Genomic DNA, 21,685 nt, shown 5'->3' with positions numbered 1-21,685 from the left:
ACGTAGACGTAGTTTGTCTGTGGTACAGCTGGTGTAGATGCGAACCAGCTGACTACGGACTTTGGTAGATGAGAGATCGACATTTGGGGCGTCAGTTCGCTCGAAGCCTAACTTTAGCGGCAGTTGATATACGAACAACAGGCTTGAGGCCACATTAGACCTAAAGAGTTGGCGGAAGTTGGCTAATGAGGTTCTAAGTTAACAGGATAGGCTGGTAAGTTTCTGAATCGTAACTAAATAGATGAGAGAAGTTGGCTCGTCTCATTATGTAAGGTCGAAGGTTATAATATCAAGGCCAGCGTGAGGCAGCTTAAAATCTTACCCATTTTCTGAAGTACCGACATCCAAAGTTTGAGGGCCTCTTTGTGATGCGGTTCGGCTGCGAAAAAGCTACGGACATAGGCATCCAATGTGAAAGGTGTGGATTTTCTGCCGCTGATAAAGCAACACTAAATTCAGTATAATTTCTCTCTGTCGTTTTTAGAAGGGTATTCATTTAAGGGATATACACCTGACAGCAACAAGAAATCTTGATCATACAATAGAGTATTAGATTTTGAAGGGGGTCATCTGGTGTATCATTCCTGCATATGATCTTATACAAAGTGTCATATGTAGACCAATGTGTGGAAAACAAATGGGTGTTGATTCTAAGGTCAGAAGGTCAGAGTTCAGGCTGCGTTCGCGTGATGTGGTCTTTGTGATTATCTTCGTATGTCACACATTAGAATTCCTGATAAGATAGCTTCGGTAATCTTATCTGTGAACGGTTTAAAAGTGTTGGTGAAAGTGGAGGGGTTCCCGGAATGGAAATATAGGCTGAGGTTGTGCGTGGATGTGTATGGTTAATGGGTGTAACTGATGGTCGTTGTCTGTGGTTGTGGATGTAAGTGATGGCTGTTGTCTGTTGTGTCTGTGGTTGTGGATGTAACTGATGGAAATTGTGTTGAGTGTCTGTGTGTGATTGACAGCTGTTATATCTGTAGCTGTGAATGTAACTGATATTTGGTGTCTGTTGTATCTCTGGTTGTGGCTGTAAATGATGGGTGTTGTCTGTTGTGTCTGTGATTGTTCGGTGTCACTCATGGCCGCTGTCTGTTGTAGACCTTTGTCTATGATCTCCACGCACGATTCCGATTCGAAGGTGGTGTCTTTGCTGCTTATTCCAACATCAACACGCGTTTCACGCCTTGATTACTTTGAATCCTCTGACTTTGGTGTTATCTGGCTCAAAATATGACTCCCAGCTACTACTGTTTTACTTTTCCCCCTTCTGCTCTCCTGATTCTGGAAATATTACAAGTTTTTCGACTTCCTAAGCTCCTACCATTGGGTCGTGACATTATCTCATCCGCAAACCCGAGATCATCTACCCAGGATGTGGTTCACCATAGGGAATGGTTGAACTCCTCCCATACGGATTGTAAGGGGACTGAAGTCCTCATGTTCTCTATTCTCATAATATTCTGATTTGCTTATACGTCTCACCCATCGCGTTGTAGCTACACAGTCTCCTCCTCAGCTAATCTGACTACACTCTGTGAATGTATCTATTTTATGGCTCCTCCCATTCCAGCAGCAGCCCCTTCTATACGTAACTACTGGCCCCTCAACAAAGCTGACTGGAATAGCTCACGAAAATTCTTTTTCTTGACTTCCCTTGGGTAAGTTACTGTCTGTCATACGGTTATGCTTCTGCATCCGTTCTTCGCTAGACGCATAGCAGAGGTTATTATTGTTGCGGGAGTGGAAGCATAGATCCCCTCTTCCTCCAAGACGACGCCTTCTTCTAATGCATCGCTCAGCCATTCCTGTTCTGAGACCATTCAGACAAGGGATTAGGCACATCGGGTTTGGAAAATTACTCCTTCCTGCTACTCCCATTCAGCATTTATCACGGCCCGTAATTATTGCAAGTACGTTACCCTTGAGGAGAAGCGTTCTTTTATTCATACGTTGATAGGTCTTTCTGGTCTTTAGCTAAGAGCATCGCTAACGACTTCTGTCGCTCAACCTTTTCTTCATTTTCCCGTTCTGACAGTACTATAGCTGTCTCTTTCGGAGACAGAGCAGATGACTTTGGCTCCGCTTCTTCCAAAATTCGTAAATACTTTATCTTGTCCCTTTTTTTTTTCTTTCATTAATCCCTTTATATTTCATTTAAGACTCGGCCTTGAAGTGGACTTATGTCCGTGACTAGGACCTCTAACATAAAAGAAAAAAGGTATTGGGTAGATATTGGACGCTCCTTTTTCGTTCAGATCAGTGGCCTTAAAGAGAGCGCTCACTCACTTCTCATGTAGACCAAAGACCTTGAAGAGCGCGCTCTGTTCTCTTGTAGACCAGTGGCCTTAAAGAGAGCGCTCCTTTCTCTTGTAGACGAGTGGCCTTAAAGAGGGCGCCCCGTTCCTGTATAGGTCAAAGTCCTTAAAGAGAGCGCTCCGTACTCATATAGGTCAGCAGCCTTAAAGAGATCACTCAGTTCCTGTATAGATCAATGGCCTTAAAAGAGATCACTCAGTTCCTGTATAGATCAATGACCTTAAAGAGATCGCCTCGTACCAGGCGTTTCCAACTCTCTTTGTGGCGGAAGTTTGATATTGTTTATTGTTGTAGCTCGACCTAGAAGCTTATTGTGATGTCCACTCGTGCCACCAGTGGCTCGGGCGGCCATTACCGACCCACAGGTAATGAAGACGTGAGCGGGAAAGGCTGGGTGGACGCTGCTATGGTATAGGGGGCTGTGTAAACGGTGCCATGTTACGGGGAGGCTGTGTGGACGTTTCTATGTTAGGGATGAGGCTGTGTAAACGCTGCTGTGTTACTAGAGAGGTTGTGTGAACGCTGCTCTGTTATGGGCGAGGTTGTGTGAACGCTGCTCTGTTATGGGCGAGGTTGTGTGAACGCTGCTCTGTTATGGCCGAGGTTGTGTGAACGCTGCTCTGTTATGGGCGCGGCTGTGTAAACGCTGCTCTGTCATGGGCGAGGCTGTGTGAACGCTGATCTGTTATGGGCTATTGTTTCGTCGACTGCTTGTGGACCATACAATAACTCTTGCTAGAGATGATTTCATTCTGTGTATTTCAGCTCACTCTCCTCTCTTGACTTCTTGGCTCTTTTTTCTTTTCTTGAACACGTCTTTTACCTCAGACCTGTGCCGCATCTTAGAAGCGTGAGCCTCGTTGAATTCAGTGGTGTAAAAACGCCTGGTTGAATTCAGTGGTGTAAAAAACCCAGTTTCTACCACTGCCTCTCTAAATCTCTCTCATTTCATACTGTTATATATGAAAACACAGCCGTACCACCCTGTAATATGAAAACACAACTGTACCACCCTGTATATGAAAACACCACCGTGCCACCCTGTAATATGAAAACACAACTGTACCACCCTGTATATGAAAACACCACCGTGCCACCCTGTAATATAAGAACACAACCGTACCACCCTGTAATATGAAGACACAACCGTACCACCCTGTAATATGAAAACATTACCGTACCACCCTGTAATATGAAAACACTACCGTACCACCCTGTAATATGAAAACACAACCGTACCACCCTGTAATATGAAAACACAACTGTACCACCCTGTAATATCAGAAATGTGTTGGCCTTAACCTTATTATCCTCTGCTCTTTCCTGAAAACTCCCCAAACTGGTTATCATAATATCTGCTTCTCTCCACAAGCTAAGGGTGTTTTAAGAGTATCGAAAGCAATGCTTTTTTTTTTTTTTTAGCTGATATTCCATACTATTCAGGGCTTCATTACCCCCTATGTATAGATAAGTGCTTGCGTATTTGTAGAAGCTTTTCCTCCACCACTTCCTTATCGACATCAGAACCATAAGCCTTCCACCTTAACTCCCCTCTTATCACGTCTCTTCCTCCACCCACTTCTGTCTGTGCACTACGTTAACTCCTCTTCTCTCCGGGTGTTTTGCTTCGGTCACTGCTCTCGTGAGCTGGGTGTGTCCCATCCACTGAGACCTTGTGCACCTGCTGAAGAACTGAGGGCTGCTGCTTCCCGTAGTTTCTTCGTGTTGACCCATGGCACGAGGATGAACCGTTATGATCCCTCACCCCCTCCCTTTTTCTCTTGATCGGCGAAGCTGTGGGAATCTTTTCGAACGTGACGAGGCTTAAGAGTTGCGCTACACTCAGTAACAGGGACAGGATGGACTCCTTTGATTCGAGATCTTGAACGAGACTGTGATGTGTGTCGTCATCTGACTCTTCACTCGTACTGTAACCTCATTCAGGTGGAGTCTGGCCTTTGTTGTCTTTTCCTAGCGCTACCTCGCGCACATGCGGGGGGAGGGGGTTGTTATTTCATGTGTGGCGGGGTGGCGACGAGAATGAATAAAGGCAGACAGTATGAATTATGTACATGTGTATATATGTATATGTCTGTGTGTGTCTATATATATGTATACGTTGAGATGTATAGGTATGTATATGTGCGTGTGTGGACGTGTATGTATATACATGCGTATGTGGGTGGGTTGGGCCATTCTATCGTCTGTTTCCTTGCGCTACCTCGCTAGCGCGGGAGACAGCGACAAAGTATAATATATATATATATATATATATATATATATATATATATATATATATATATATATATATATATATATATATATATATATATATCTCACACACACACACACACACACAAGTGTCCATGAGAGTGGTGGATGTACTCAGGGTGGGTGAGTTTGGCAACACATCCATAGTCGACGGGCGAACATTAATCTGTCGTACCCGAGTGAGGCCACAGTATACATTCCTCACAGGTTAACCGTGGGATGCATCCGCGACCAGAGCGGCGGGGGACGGGAAGCTCTGTGCCAGAGGGGCTGCTGAGCCAGCACATTAGTAGGCTACAGGAGGGAGGTGTGTGTGTGTGTGTGTGTGTGTGGCCAAGTGACTCTTTACTCCATTGTGCATCCTCTCTGTCCACGGCCACTTTGCCGGGTTTGGCAGATGGCACCCAGGTGCTCTTGCTTTGAACGCTATCGTTGTGCGATCGCGGAGTGAAGTTCTGGGGTGCCTACCCTTCCCCCGTCTCCGCCTCCCACCCACCCACTGCGGCGCCATCTCCCTAGGAGATATGGAACTGCACACCCATCGATTGCCTCATGCAGTGTTATTTGCCACTACCGGGATATACATTCCTCTCTGACTATGAGACTCCTTTCATGTATTATCCAACTGGGCATAACACACTTCACGGCCCTCATATATATATATATATATATATATATATATCCCTGGGGATAGGGGATTAAGAATACTTCCCACGTATTCCCTGCGTGTCGTAGAAGGCGACTAAAAGGGGAGGGAGCGGGGGGCTGGAAATCCTCCCCTCTCGGTTTTTTTTTTTTTTTTTTTTTTTTTCAAAAGAAGGAACAGAGAATTGGGCCAGGTCAGTTGTTGTTCGCTGATGATACAGCGCTGGTGGCTGATTCATGTGAGAAACTGCAGAAGCTGGTGACTGAGTTTGGTAAAGTGTGTGGAAGAAGAAAGTTAAGAGTAAATGTGAATAAGAGCAAGGTTATTAGGTACAGTAGGGTTGAGGGTCAAGTCAACTGGGAGGTGAGTTTGAATGGAGAAAAACTGGAGGAAGTGAAGTGTTTTAGATATCTGGGAGTGGATCTGTCAGCGGATGGAACCATGGAAGCGGAAGTGGATCATAGGGTGGGGGAGGGGGCGAAAATTTTGGGAGCCTTGAAAAATGTGTGGAAGTCGAGAACATTATCTCGGAAAGCAAAAATGGGTATGTTTGAAGGAATAGTGGTTCCAACAATGTTGTATGGTTGCGAGGCGTGGGCTATGGATAGAGTTGTGCGCAGGAGGATGGATGTGCTGGAAATGAGATGTTTGAGGACAATGTGTGGTGTGAGGTGGTTTGATCGAGTAAGTAACGTAAGGGTAAGAGAGATGTGTGGAAATAAAAAGAGCGTGGTTGAGAGAGCAGAAGAGGGTGTTTTGAAATGGTTTGGGCACATGGAGAGAATGAGTGAGGAAAGATTGACCAAGAGGATATATGTGTCGGAGGTGGAGGGAACGAGGAGAAGAGGGAGACCAAATTGGAGGTGGAAAGATGGAGTGAAAAAGATTTTGTGTGATCGGGGCCTGAACATGCAGGAGGGTGAAAGGAGGGCAAGGAATAGAGTGAATTGGAGCGATGTGGTATACAGGGGTTGACGTGCTGTCAGTGGATTGAATCAAGGCATGTGAAGCGTCTGGGGTAAACCATGGAAAGCTGTGTAGGTATGTATATTTGCGTGTGTGGACGTGTGTATGTACGTGTGTATGGGGGTTGGGCCATTTCTTTCGTCTGTTTGCTTGCGCTACCTCGCAAACGCGGGAGACAGCGACAAAGTATAAAAAAAAAAAAAAAAAAAAAAAAAAAATATATATATATATATATATATATATATATATATATTCTTTCATGCTATTTGCCATTTTCCGCGTTAGCGAGGTAGCATTAAGAGCAGAGGACTGGGTCTTTGAGGGAATATCCTCACCTGGCCCCCTTCTCTGTTCCCTCTTTTGGAAAATTAACAAAAAACGAAAGGGGAGGATTTCCAGCCGCCCGCTTTCTCCCACACAGTCTTTTAAGTACCACACACCTATCTTACTCTTGTATTACTTACTCGATCAAACCACCTCACACCACATATTGTCCTCAAACATTTCATCTCTAACACAATGGCACTGTACATGCATTCCGCCAATCCTCATGCACCTCAACTTGATCCACGCGTAAACTGAAAATCTTAACTATCCAGTCAACAACACAATCACCCCCTTTCTTAATAATTTCATTTGCAATACCATCCACTCCAGCTGCCTTGCCACATTTCATCTTTCCTAAGGCTTTCACCACCTCTTCTCTCTTCGCCAAACCACTCTCCATGACTCTCTCACTTTGCATAGCACCCCGACCTAAACACCCTACATCTGCCACTCTATCATTAAACACATTCAACACTCCATCACTACCTGTTACCAACATGCAGAGATACTTAACCTGCACACGTCATAGTTCCCCGTGTGCCTGGCGCTGCATACACTTTTAAGTACCTTGCTTGTTGTATCGATTAACACGGTCAGCTGTCAGCGTTACTTTACAAACACAATATTTCTCAGCTGGACATAATATTTCTCAGCTGGACATTAAGTAATATTGCTCGTTGGTGGTTGAGATTGCTGAGCATGGACTCGGTGATCCACTAGTGTATTCAATCGATCACACACGGTTTTTTGTTCCAAGTTACTTGGCTTTGTTGCTTCGACTTCGCTGTTTGCTGTTTCGAGCTCAACGTGAAGCATTCCAGGCTTTTGGAGAGCACGGAACTTGCCATGACCCTACATTCTTTCATTCATCGCCAACAGAAAATAAACCCATCGAGATGAAGTGGGGATCTCAATCCTGCTCTACCTAATATGACACGTACAGTACTCTGTAATTACAGCAAACGGTGTGTGATACATACATAATGACTAGTTCGAAAGCCAAGTGTGTGTGTGTGGAACTATGAAGGCTGGCCGAGTAGGATCACCTGAAACATAACACTGATTGCTCCACCATGGGTGTGGGGACATGCAACACCTCTTTTGTAGGGACATTTATACTCATAGAGCATCAGGTTCGATGATATGCAAGAGTGTCAAGCGAAACGAGAAGGTATGTCAGGCGATATCATAGATCCGGAGACATACTAGGATATGGGAGAGCGGGAAGGTAGTGGGAGAGACAAGCAGCGTGATAGGGTGTTACGTCGGTCGATGATCCAAGGGGTAGCTTATACGATGGGATGAGGAGGAGGAGGGTTTATTGGTCCCCAGGTATCGTAGTGGATGAACCCGGCCTGCGACCCGTGGATGATGGCCACTCAGGGTGAGGGAGGCCACGCTGGATGAGGAGGGGCTTGGGGGGCACAATGTCTTGGGGAGGCTACACTGGATGATGGAGGCCGTATGGCTCATTTCGGTCATTATTTCCAGTGATGTACCTTGAAGATTAATCTGGCGAATCACTTGATGAAGTGATAGAATAATGGTGCATGTTATGATGATGCATCGAATGATTACATAACTACTTTATTATTATTATTATTATTATTATTATTATTATTATTATTATTATTATTATAATTATTATTATTACTATTGTTGTTATTATTATTATTGTTGTTATTATTACTATTATTATTAGTAGTAATCGTAAAAGGTATGTTTGTCATTATGAATCGTAACTGATATTCATTTTTCTTTCCTCTTTGACAGACAGGCATCCTGGTGGAGGTGGTGGAGGTGCTGGCCCCATCGCAGCCGCCCACACTGTCGAACGTGGTCGTCGACTGCTCACCCACCGACAACGTGGTCAGTCCTCCACACATCACCCGTTGCTCTCGCATGTTCCCTCTCCTCCTGTAGGTGAAAGATGCATGTACCTCATTCTCCTGTAGGTGATGCATGTTCCTTCTCCTGTAGGTGAAAGATGCATGTACCTCTTCCTCCAGTTGGTGAAAGATGCTTGTACCTCCCTCCTGTAGGTGTAAGATGCATGTACCTTATCCTCCTGTAGGTGAAAGATGCAAGTACCTCCCCCTCCTTTTGTGGATGAAAGATGCATGTACCTCCACCTCCTCCTGTAGGTGAAAGATGCTTGTGCCTCTCCCTCCTGTAGGTGAAAGATGCTTGTACCTCTCCCTCCTGTAGATGAAAGATGCTTGTACCTCCACCTCCTGTAGGTGTAAGATCTATGTACCTTCTCCTCCTGTAGATGAAAGATGCATGTACCTCCTCCTCCTGTCGGTGATGCTTGTACCTCCTCCCTTTGTGGATGAAGGATCCATTCATGTGTCTATGTTCGGCTTTCATATACTAGTGTACTTTTGCATTTATTTTTACACCAAAAGTCATTTTTCTCGTTATTATTTCTCTGAAAAGGCAAAATACAAAATATTTCAAACGGCAACAGACCAGTGGGAACTTTCGATAGGTTGTCTTTTATTGTGGAAGGGATCAGAAACTTATAGATGTGTGTGTATAGAGTAGGGAAGCATACAGATGATTTAAAGCGAATTACCCGTAAATCTAGAATGTAACTTAGGCAGCTTAGATATTGTCAGTCGTGGACTGAACGTCAAGTATTTGTTAAGTCTGTTCGAATTGATAGATAATTCCATAAGTTGATACATTTTTTGAAGAAAAAGTATTTTTCTCCATTCGATGTAAAACGTTTCCCCACGAGTTTGTATTCATGACTACGATTGAAAGTCAGACAAATCATTCCTTGAGGAGGTTCTTAGACAGAGAGTATCAAATCCTTTGATAATTCAGATCACTTGTAGTGAATCACCTCTTAACCTTCTCTCTTTCCTAACCCAAGGAAGTTTGTTTAGTTGGCTCTCGTAAGAGTTGTTCCTCAGTCTACACTCTTCGTTCAGTGTCTTTTTTTTTTTTTTTACACTGAGGGTAAGCAGAACTGAACTGTTTTTAAGGTGGATGAACTGTTTTTAAGGTGGATCCGATCTACTGAATTGTAAAGAGAGAGGGTTGGTTTCTCAGGTTTATTTTCGAGTGGCCTGCCTTTCAATCCAAGATTTTGTTCGTTTATACCTTTGTCTTTTTACCGCTTATGTGCACTGCTTACTTGGCTTTAAGTCACCAGAGATTATACACCAGTCTTTTTACTCATTTACGTTTCGTAGCTCACAAGAATTCGCACAGTACCTTGCCTTCTCATTTTACTACCGGTGCATAGAAACAGAGCACTGTTTGATATCAAAACTCATTCGCCATTTATGACCGCAGTCAGTTTGTCTATGTCCTTTTGAAGCAACAGACGTTGTTCCAGGTGTTCATATGTTGCCGATCTTGACATCGTCTGAGAGTGTTGATATCGTACAATGTAGCTCATTATCAGTGGTATAAATGTTAAAAGACTTTCTTCTACTGGAGTAACTTATCGCAGCATTTGATTGTTCATACTGGCGAGAAGCCATATGAATGTTCCCAATGCTTAGCATACACCTTTGACTGCCTAAGGTATGTTGTGAAGTAGATCACGTTTAGACAGGAGAGAATTTGAAGATATTTGCAGTAAAAACCTTTAGCCATATATATATATATATAAATATATATATATATATATATATATATATATATATATATATATATATATATAGGTAGGTTTGCGGCAGGGGTGTGTGATGTCTCCATGGTTGTTTAATTTGTTTATGGATGGGGTTGTTAGGGAGGTGAATGCAAGAGTTTTGGAAAGAGGGGCAAGTATGCAGTCTGTTGTGGATGAGAGAGCTTGGGAAGTGAGTCAGTTGTTGTTCGCTGATGATACAGCGCTGGTGGCTGATTCATGTGAGAAACTGCAGAAGCTGGTGACTGAGTTTGGTAAAGTGTGTGAAAGAAGAAAGTTAAGAGTAAATGTGAATAAGAGCAAGGTAATTAGGTACAGTAGGGTTGAGGGTCAAGTCAATTGGAAGGTAAGTTTGAATGGAGAAAAACTGGAGGAAGTAAAGTGTTTTAGATATCTGGGAGTGGATCTGGCAGCGGATGGAACCATGGAAGCGGAAATGGATCATAGGGTGGGGGAGGGGGCGAAAATCCTGGGAGCCTTGAAGGATGTGTGGAAGTCGAGAACATTATCTCGGAAAGCAAAAATGGGTATGTTTGAAGGAATAGTGGTTCCAACAATGTTGTATGGTTGCGAGGCGTGGGCTATGGATAGAGTTGTGCGCAGGAGGATGGATGTGCTGGAAATGAGATGTTTGAGGACAATGTGTGGTGTGAGGTGGTTTGATCGAGTAAGTAACGTAAGGGTAAGAGAGATGTGTGGAAATAAAAAGAGCGTGGTTGAGAGAGCAGAAGAGGGTGTTTTGAAATGGTTTGGGCACATGGAGAGAATGAGTGAGGAAAGATTGACCAAGAGGATGTATGTGTCGGAGGTGGAGGGAACGAGGAGAAGTGGGAGACCAAATTGGAGGTGGAAAGATGGAGTGAAAAAGATTTTGTGTGATGGGGGCTTGAACATGCAGGAGGGTGAAAGGAGAGCAAGGAATAGAGTGAATTGGATCGATGTGGTATACTGGGGTTGACGTGCTGTCAGTGGATTGAATCAGGGCATGTGAAGCGTCTGGGGTGAACCATGGAAAGCTGTGTAGGTATGTATATTTGCATGTGTGGACGTATGTATATACATGTGTATGGGGGTGGGTTGGGCCATTTCTTTCGTCTGTTTCCTTGCGCTACCTCGCAAACGCGGGAGACAGCGACAAAAAAAAAGAAAAAAAAAAAAAAATATATATATATATATATATATATATATATATATATATATATATATATATATATATATATATATATACACACACACACTAGGCTATAGAGCCTTTGATAGAGAAATGACTGTTCTGTTACCTGTAACGAAATACCCCTCGTACTACATAAGTGATGGGGGTCTCTGAGACAACAGCCCTTTCCCGTCAATAATACAGAAAGCGGAATAGGAGTGGAAATCATTTCCGAAGTTATTCAAGGAAGTGCTTAGAAAATTGAATTGGGATATTTCAAGCGTTAGCGTCAAGGGCGGCTATTATCTTAACGACGAGATATTGGTCGATGTTATGATTTCATCAAATTCTCTTGAATCAGTGGTAGCTGGATCTGAAGAACAGGGTGCTCAGATAAGGGTGGGGCGCAGCGCCTCAATACGATCTGTCGCTGGTGCCTTCAGGAGCTAGAAGTGTCAAAATACGCAAAGAATCTTAGAATACAGTGTTTCAGTGGATACTGCTGGACATTATTTTAAGCCCACACTTTTTGAATCCATGTTTTGAATCAATGATGCTAGGCGTTAGGCCGTGTACCATTATGGGCCAGACGTTTGTGCCATTTTGGAACAGAAGTTTGAATTTTGAGCTGCGGGAGGCTCGCCTAGACTGCCATAGGTGCCACTGTAGCTTTGGGGAAGGTCATCTCGACCACATTGTTGTCCCTGGCTCATCCAGGTTATGTTATGCTGTGTTGCTAGCATTTACCAGCATCATCAGCTCCACGCACACGACAGTACGACCTTTGAACACGACGGCACGGCCTTTGAACACGACGCTTTGACCTACAAGAACGACGTTACCACTCTTGGATGTGACTCGGTAATGAGTGCAGGAGCCTTAGTTGACCTAGCAGTGAATGCTGAAGCCTGAGGTGACCTAGCAATGAATGCAGGTACCAGTAGTGACTTTGCAGTGAATGCAGGAGCCTGAGGTGACCTAGCAGTGAATGCAGGTACCAGCAGTGCAGTGAATGCAGGAGCCTGAGGTGACCTAGCAGTGAATGCAGGAGTCAGTATATATATATATATATATATATATATATATATATATATATATATATATATATATATATATATATATATATATATTCGACGTCTTTGGTTCCCGAATTCATTAGACTGCGGTGTTCCCAAGATTAAAATCACCTCGACATTCATTTGGTTGGCCTGCGATCGTTGTCATTAATTTCTAGTTGACAACTTCAGCCTTTGGTTGACTTCACTAATTTGCTTGTGTCAACTTCAGGCTTTTGTTAGCTATTAATGTCGTTGTCCCTGTTTTGCTCGTGCCAGCTAAATACATCTATCTGTTGGCCTCTTTCATTGTGGTCGTTCATGTCCTTTTTATCACCCTCAGGCATTTGTTGGCTTGTAATTGTAGCAAATACTTTGTTTGTGTCTCCGCTAAGTGTTTATGACTTTATGCTATAATTTTGTTGCATATGTGCACTGTACATTTTCTTTTCCAGTTTATATGAGCTTTATGCGATAGTCCTTCAGGATTTCATTCCTCTCTTTTGGGAACAAAGTGTTAGCGAAGTTTTAAGTTCAGAATGAAGTGGACAACAGTTCCAACAACGAAGTTAGTGACGCTAAAGCTGGCCGGAAAGATGGAAACTTTGTACAGGCACTGAACATACTATAGCACAACGGTACCTCTCGTATGATGGTACGACCTTTGAGAACCATATTAGACCTTTGAGAACCATGATGCGACCCATGAGAAAGGTACGAGCTTTGAGAATGGTGGTACGAACCTTGGCTTGACCTGTAAGGATTCTGTCTAAGAGCCAGGATATCGCACCCAAGGCTCCATATCTTGCTCAAGGGTTGTACCGTTATGCAGGATAAGTTGAAGTATGCTTCATGTAAAGTACGACCCTATTCGTAAAGTGAAATGATTCAAGATGAGTAGAAATGCATGATTCCTCTCGAGCGTAATTATCTTGCTTCGTGTAATATCATCATTTATGCTGTTGCTTGGAGGAAGTCGGTAGATTATAGATATTTTGTTTGATGAGAAAAATGTAAGATTTGTTGTTAGATATGTCTTAAATAACAAATAACACAGTGCCTTTCTTTGTACCGACATCATGTAATCCATAATGGTGAGTTGTCCCACTATCTTCTGGACTACAAAAGATATATTCTTTATGGTCCACAGACAATCACATGTGACTGCGATGCAACCATATACCTGCGGCTGGTTACGACAAGAACGCAGGGCGACAAAACTACCGAGAGCGAGTACGCCTGCGTCGTGCATCCACTTCGGGGCCGACTGAACATCGCGGCCATCACTGCAGAGTTACTAGCTGTGGTCAAGTTTGATGGCTGGCCGGAGGTAGGAGCTGATGTGTCTTACTGTTTTATTCTTAGCAGAGTCTTATAACTCTTGAGCACTGTGGTGTGACCTTTGACTTCAAGGGTATGACCCTTGGGATAATAACGGCTCGGTCTTTGACTTGACCCTTAAGGATAAGGTCAAAAGTCAAATCATTATACCCCAGGGTCATACCGAAATGTTCAAGGGGGTTAATACATTATTATGATAATGTAGAATGGAGAATAACAAGAAATGTTTGAAGCAGAGAGAGAGAGAGAGAGAGAGAGAGAGAGAGAGAGAGAGAGAGAGAGGAAATATCAGGTTCACTTAAGCCTCTATTATTACAACATGATGTTTGCCATATTATTAAATGATTTTTTAAAATTATTACCAGTTCTCAGTTGAGAAACTTAGTGAATGCTATAAATTTTATTGGAAAAGTAGAAATGTGCATTAAACAACTATGAAAACCTATAACTACAGTTCACGTATGAGGCAAGTGTGCTATAAAAGAAAGAACGTGATTATTTGAAGAACCTTCATCTTTTAGTAACAATGACCATTTTGGATGGATATCAGTATCGAAAGACAGTTTTACAAATGGTTCACTTTAGGTCCATCCCTGCCAAGCTCATTCCATACTGGGTTTGTAGTTGTTCTGTTTTAATTTCATTTAATGGATCTTTGACAAAATATGCTTCATTGAATGATAATCAGAAATCAATAGATTTATAGATTTAACTGAAATACCTGTAATATGTTAAAAAACTCATGATTTGTTTAATTACAGTTGAAGTTTGAACTAGTCTAACTTGAAAAAGTTGTGGTTGTGTGGATGAATTTATATTTTTTGAAACAGCAACCAGTATGAGTAGTTGTTGGATCACCATAAACAGTTATGAAAAGGGACCACCCAAGGACTATCTCTGCCAAGTTGATCAAGTTCACTGAAAACCTTTTTCAAAAGGACCATCAATGATAAGTTTGGTTCCCATTGACCTTGTAGTTGCAGGTGACAAGTTCAGAAAAGTGAAAAGTGAATGGACGGTTGACAGGTGTTTAAATGCCCATTTTCAGTGATGATGGCCATCTGGAATGCTTGCCAGAGTTTCTAGATGGCTTTGAAAAGGGACAAGTCAAGGCCTGTCCCTGTTGAACAGTTAGTTCCAAAGGAAAATATCATCTTACTTATTTCCTGCCCCAAGAGTCCTTTTTCTAGAGGAGGCTCATGCAGCACTTAGGGATCTGGCCACATCCAAGTTGAAAACAAAGTAAATTCTAAAATGGATATCCACACGAAATTCTCTCTTCAACACTTTTCAGTCTCTTCCTACACGACCTCCCATTACCTCAAGCAAATCTCACTGAGGGGGTCCTTTCATATGAAGACATCTCAATTGCTTCATAACACCCTGACAACACAGCAACAATATCAAGTGTACATCACTACATTAAACATTTGGAACAATTGCTCACCATAAATGAATGTCTGCATCTCCACAGAAGTCTTTGGTCACTATTTTAACCTCAAATATACATGAATCCAGGTCACTTCCTCCAGTCACCTTGAAAGGACAGTCATTCACACTAAACAAAATGACAACCATTTTAGGCATCGCATATGACACACACATGGTATTCACTCCCCACACCAGTTACATTAATGTAAAAGCAACACCGAAACAGAATGGTAACTGGTTTCAGATTTGGACAAGATAAAGAATCCCTGAATGTCCTCTACAAACAATTTATCCATTCCAGTATCACCTATGCTTCACTTGCCTGGTCTTCTGGCCTCTCAAAAGTAGACATAACAGAACTGCAAACCACACAAAATAGTGCACTCAGAACAATCACTGGCTGCTTAGCAGTGCCAGGAATGCAACACCGACACAAGAAAACAAAAATCCTCCCAATGCAGTGCCACCTCAACGTGCTTGGTACTTAGGTCTATGCAACAGAACTAGATCCTTCCCACCCACCGAAACCACAGCTCCCTATCCCAGGGATAGGGGAGAAAGAATACTTTAAGTGTATTCCCTGTGTGTTGGAGAAGGCAGCTAGAAGGGGAGGGGGCAGACGGACTGGATATCCTCCCCTTCCATTTTTTGATTTTCCAAAAGAAGGAACAGAGAAGGGGGCCAAGTGAGGATATTCCCTCTTAAGGCTCAGTCCTCTGTTTGTAACGCTACCTTGCTAATGTTGGAAGTGGCGAATATTTATGAAAATATATACATACATACTTTTTCAATGTTTCCTGCATCAGCAAGGTAGCACCAAGAACAAATGAAGAAAGGCCTCATTCATTCACATCCATTTCCTAGCTGATGTGTAATGCACCAAAACCAAAGCCCCCTATCCACAGATAAAGACTAAAAGCATTGAAAAAGATTGAAATTCCCTAATTGTACCTTGAAACATAGCACAATGTAATTCAAGACGAAAAAGGGAAGAGTAAATAAGATAGAAAAGCATGTAGAGAAATGAAATGAAATACAGGTGTTGAAATTTTATTTAGAGAATATCTAGGGGATGGTTGGGCTGGAATTACCTATTTGTTTAGTATGGAAAGGAGTTCTAAAGTCACAGGGCCCCATCCCTTGAACTTCTCATACCACCAAATACCTTTTTTACCTTGTGTATACTGCCAGCATTCATAGTTTCATAACTTAGTTTCCTTGATTCATCCACCATCCTGGTAATATAAAGTACTTCTCATCCTTTTAAAAAGCTTCTTGCCTTGCTTCCTATTATAACCACTGGTTGGTCTGTCATTATATCTTATGAGGAAGTGACCAACAGTCTACTGTCAACATTGTGAAACTGATATAGAAACTTGTAAGTTGTGGTCAAGTCACCCTTTACTCTTCTTTCTTTCATGGTATGCATATTTATAGCCCCAACCCTTTACTGTATTTCAGTTCTCTTAGATTAGGTACCGTCTTTGTTGCCTTCCTCCAGACCCTCTGAACTAAATTTTTGTGCATCTTTATGTTTGATGATTCATTTTTGTAATTTTTGTTGCAGTTAATCTTATATTAGTTAATAGTTTATATATAAGCATTTTGCTAAATAGTTTTGGTATGTCACCTCATCACTCAGGATTCATTACCTTAATTGTTCGATATTTGTTATGAATTATATCCAATCTTTTTATCTATAATCAAATTCCGCTGTTAAGAATGGCCAGTTTTCAGTGGCTCAGTAGAGCATGATTGTAATCTACGGTGTAGTCCATGTAGATTTCATATAAATGCCAAAGTCAGTCAATCATTTGAATTTTCTTTTTTACAGGTTTCTCTAAGGCTGGAGGGTATTCGAAATAATGCTACTGGGTTAGATGAACAGCAGATGTTGGAAGTGATTGATGAAGTTCTTACATCAGCTCTTCGTAACTCTGTCCTGGACGTCAACTTCCAGTCGAACAAGACCTTCCCAAAATTCCGACGGGCACGACAGGCTCCAGACCCCATCATTCCAGTGGGCTACGATTCTATGGTACGTGAGTTGCAGACACATCCACCTTCAGCTTCTCGTAAACCAAAGAAACGAGAATTTGTTCCTCTTCATGATGAAGAAATTGAGGAAGCAGGAGAATCATTCACAGCCCTTCCGTTTTCTTCCAAACTTTCCCAGCAAATTAATCTCACTCTCAGTGAGGAACAGCTTATTGCAAGAAACTTGAATAAATATCCTTCACTGGAGAATGCAGAAATGGGAGCAGATGAAATTGCTGAATTTTGCAAATCTTGGGAAGAAAACTATGTGCCAGCTGCTGAGGTACACAATGAGAACCAAGAATTAGCAGAGACCTTTGTAACTGGTACTGAGACTGAGCAGAAGGAAGATTCACAGAAAAAAGACTTTGTTCTTGTGGCTACAAATAGATCAAAGTTAATTGATGAACCAAGAATAACATCCTGTGTAGAAAATGAAGAGGAAGAACCTGAAATAGAACTATTATTGAACTGTAATGCTGAGGATGAACCTTGTATAAGAAGAGAAAGTAGAAGCCCTCTACTTCTTGGCAAACCTACTATAGAAGATTCATTACAACCAGAGGAAGAAGACCTTGATGACCCACTGCAGCTAGATAAAATGGATTTCAATGACAAGTCATTAACTGGAACATCTGGATTTGGACCACTGCCTTCCCTACCAGGTCTACAAAAGGGACCTTTCGTAAGTGGAGCATGTTGTGTGGGAGTGGAGATTAATGTTGCTGCTGAAGTCCCTGAGCTTGAACTTAGAGTTAAGACTGCAGCTGTTGATGACAGTGTGGCGTGTGACCTCTTTGAGTATGACCAGGAGGTTGTGGAACCTGTTCAACCCCTTTTACAAACCCAGCTCCATAACCAATCAATGATTGATGACCTTAGCCTGTGTTCCGTCAGTGATTCTGCTAATACACCCAGTGGCACCCTGAGAGAACCCAGCCCCTCCCCTACTTCTCTTCCTTCTCTAGAACCTGCCACATCCTCTGCTTCTGCTTTGTCTGCCTTTGTGGGGAACAGAAATGAGGAGAATGAATCAGGTTTCTCTTCAATTGGGAGTAGAAGTACAACCATTGGGGATGATTCAGGTAATTTTTTGGTTAGCAGTGCATCTTCAGTTCAAGACAACTCAACATTTGCATATGAGCACTTTGATAATGGTACAAATATCAGTAATGACAAGTATGAAAGGGAGGATTTAGAAAGTATCCTGCAAAATCAAAGTTTGCCCATTCCAATCTCAGACCTCAAGCAATCAGAACAGTCATTAATTCATCACCCAGATAATTTCCAAGATGAGGGCATGAAGAGCATAGTTGAATGTATGGATGAAAGTCACAGTGTGCATGAAGTATGTAAGTTTTTGAATAGAGACACTCAAGAGGATGAATCAGGATACAAGAAAATTTGCTTAAATGATTTTACTGAAAGCTTTTTAGACATATTGAATCAGAGCCAGAGATATCTTTGCAAGATGAAATTGTTGATGAAGTTTATAAAACCAATGGCGGGAGCCTGGTTTTGTCAAATGCCTTAAAGGGAGATGATGAATTTGAGAAAGAGACTGACTGTGAAGTAAGAAAAGAACGTGAGTCAAAATTCCCAAAAGTGATAGAACCTAAAGAATCAGAGATTCCTCATGGTGCAAACATGGTTTGGCATCAGGAATTTGAAGTAGAAATGCATGATACAGACACATTTTCTAAGGGTCTTGATGCTGATGGACATGAAAGGATAATTTTCTCAGATTATACTGAAAATGAGAATAATACACACACATTTCACAGTGTCCATTGTGAAAATGATGGCACTCATGAAGAAAGAGAAAATGATGGCACTCATGAAGAAAGCTGCAAAGAAAAATCATATATGCAGGATAGTCATGCTGAACATTTAAAAGAAAATTATGAAGAAGAAAGTATTGGGTTGTCAACAGATTTCTGTTATAGATATGATTCAGAAGAGTTGGAAAAGAAAAATATAGAGAAAGTTATGGATGATATTTTATGCGATAGTCCTTTTGAAAATGAAGAAATTAATGAGCGAACTGGTATTAATGAAGAGTTAGAAGGCCAGTCTTTGACAGAGAAAATTTGCAAATTAGATATCGAGGAAAAAGCAGTGGAGAAGGAAACACATAATAATGAAGATTTTGACAGAAAATTAGTGGAGGAATCAGAAGGGGATTCAATTGCAGGAGAAATGTCTGACCCCTCTACTAGTAAGGAAAAACTGTCTAAAGAATGTCAAAGACTTAAAATTGATGACAACCAAAAATTCTCCTCAATGAGTTTAAAGCCGTTTTCTTCAGATATGTCATCAAATAACACCCAGGGAATAAGTGATGAACGCACAAAATGTCTCACCAGTGTGTTACATGACTTACAGTTCACTGAAAAATTTGATACTGAACCAAATACTATGATAGAAGTTATAGATCACAAAGATCCTTTTTCACCAGATGAAGATGACTTTAGATGTCATGATGATGAAAAACTTTCATGTAGTAGTCACCATGAATATAGATGTACACATGACTACACTTCATTAGAAAATTCATCTTCTGACTCTGAAGTCGAAGGGATAACTGGCAAACACCCTGGAAAAGAATGTGAGCATTTATCATCTGGACAGAATTGGAGGAACAGTGATATTGATTTAATCATTGAAGCTGAGTCATTTTTGGCTTCAGAAGGTTATGTAGGGGGTGCTCTGAACAGCAATGTAAAGGAAGTACAAGAATTACCTCAAAGTGATTCTCTGAGTCATGATCTAGAGGATGCACAAGCATCATCTCAAGATAATCTTTTGAATTATAGCTTGAGGGATTCACAAATGTCATCCCAAGACAGTCTCTTGGGTCATTGTCTGAAGGATGCACAAACATTGCCTCAAGATGCTCTTTCAAATTCTAATCTGCAGGATGCACAAATATCAATCCAAGACAATTTTTTGGCTTATAATCAAAAGGATGCGAGACTGTCACCCCGCTGCAGTTTTTTGAATTATAGTGAGGAAGGTTTGCAAGCATCACCTCAAGACAGCCACTGGAGTGATACTCCAAGAAATATAAAAGAAACTGAAGGGACTGAAGCACAGAGTAACATTTTATCATTTTCAGAAGGATCATTGCTAACCACCAAAACACACAGTGTGGCTGCATTAACACAACCTGACACTACTCCTGCACTAACAGCGCAACAGGGCAAATTTCACACAAGGAAAGATTACACTACTGGGGATGACTTCATGAAAGACCTCCCTCTCACCTCTGGCCGACCTCAGTGGACTCGGCCTCTACCTTCCTACCCAGTTTATGGCACATATTTTGTGGTAAGACCCACACATTTGTACCTTGATGGCTCTTGTGCTGGGAAGTACAACTCCACTAATCTAACCAGCATCACTCATCCATGTGGATTTCATGTTGGGGCTTAGCAGATACTAAGTGTAAATATATGTTATTGGGCAGATGCAAACCATGGGTGTGACTTGTTGAGTAAGTGTTTATTTCTCTGTCCTCTTTTCATTTGATAACACTTTTAAGTGTGAATCAGTAATGCTGCTTTCGTAACATAGCTATGATTTTGTGATAGGACAGTTGTAGAAAAATTAACTTCACTTACAGCAAATAAAGTGCATCACAGACTCATTTACCTTAATAAACTAGCAATAGAGAGAGTTGGTCTTAGTCTTATATATCATTATTACCTTTGTCCCCATCAACATGTGGTGAAAGACATGCACAAGGTTTGTTCTGCTAAATCTACCCTTTTCAGATACCATCCAAAATAATCAACAAAGTTACAGAGGTTTTCTGTAAGGGGCATTAGTGTGGTGGGTTGCTTATCGTAGTGAACAGTGAAGTTATTAAGAAACTCCAAATGATTTTTAGATAATTCATTGTATTTAATGTTACATTATTATTAGCAGAATGAAAACAGATCATGTTGATGAATAGAAGTACAGTGATATCACCAATTAGTATACCATGAGTAATGATTAAGATTTTGAAAAGAAAATATAATTGGTATGGGAAATGCCACTGCTCACTCATGAAATCTCCCCACGAAGTTACAGCATATTTTATCACAGTATTGATCATGGAATACATAATGATTTTAAGAGGAGACTATTGCAGCTGATAAATGAAGATCATTGAATAGAATGGATATGTTGATCAAGTTTGAATACTTTTAATCAAGGTGGCACATATGTCCTCTTTATGTACACTGGGCATGTTGCATAGAAAAAATAGAAGTATGACACGTAGTTACCAAAAAGTCTGGGGAAGTATATATGATATATACATAAGAAGAGTGTATTTGCACACTCACTGTGCATCATTTTAACCAAACTGAGCAAGTAATAGGGTTATCAATCTATTCAACGTTAAGTATATTTCCAAGAACTTAACGTATTAAGAATTTTATGAATGAATAAAATTTTTTCATTTAGATATGGCAGTTATTTTTCATCACCACATATCACTG

At 41.4% G+C, this 21,685-nt stretch overlaps 1 protein-coding gene across 10 annotated transcripts in view; it reads left to right on the top strand.

The window, feature by feature from the left end:
* LOC139749912 (uncharacterized) overlaps positions 1-21,685 on the top strand; it is a 342,664-nt gene that overhangs the window by 143,992 nt on the left and 176,987 nt on the right. For 9 of the 10 annotated variants that reach the window (XR_011713065.1, XM_071664321.1, XM_071664319.1 and 6 more), the window contains exons 2-4: positions 8,306-8,401; positions 13,537-13,716; positions 16,993-17,880. Coding sequence is in view for 9 of the 10 variants with exons in the window: in XM_071664321.1 (XP_071520422.1) it covers positions 8,306-8,401; positions 13,537-13,716; positions 16,993-17,880 (1,164 nt within the window). In the remaining variant the exon portion in view is untranslated. The remainder of the gene's footprint in view (positions 1-8,305; positions 8,402-13,536; positions 13,717-16,992; positions 17,881-21,685) is intronic. The other variant, XM_071664324.1, reaches the window with a different exon arrangement.

Source organism: Panulirus ornatus, chromosome 8 (assembly GCF_036320965.1).
Source record: "Panulirus ornatus isolate Po-2019 chromosome 8, ASM3632096v1, whole genome shotgun sequence".
Lineage (NCBI taxonomy): Eukaryota > Metazoa > Arthropoda > Malacostraca > Decapoda > Palinuridae > Panulirus > Panulirus ornatus.
This window is presented reverse-complemented; position numbering and strand designations above follow the sequence as displayed.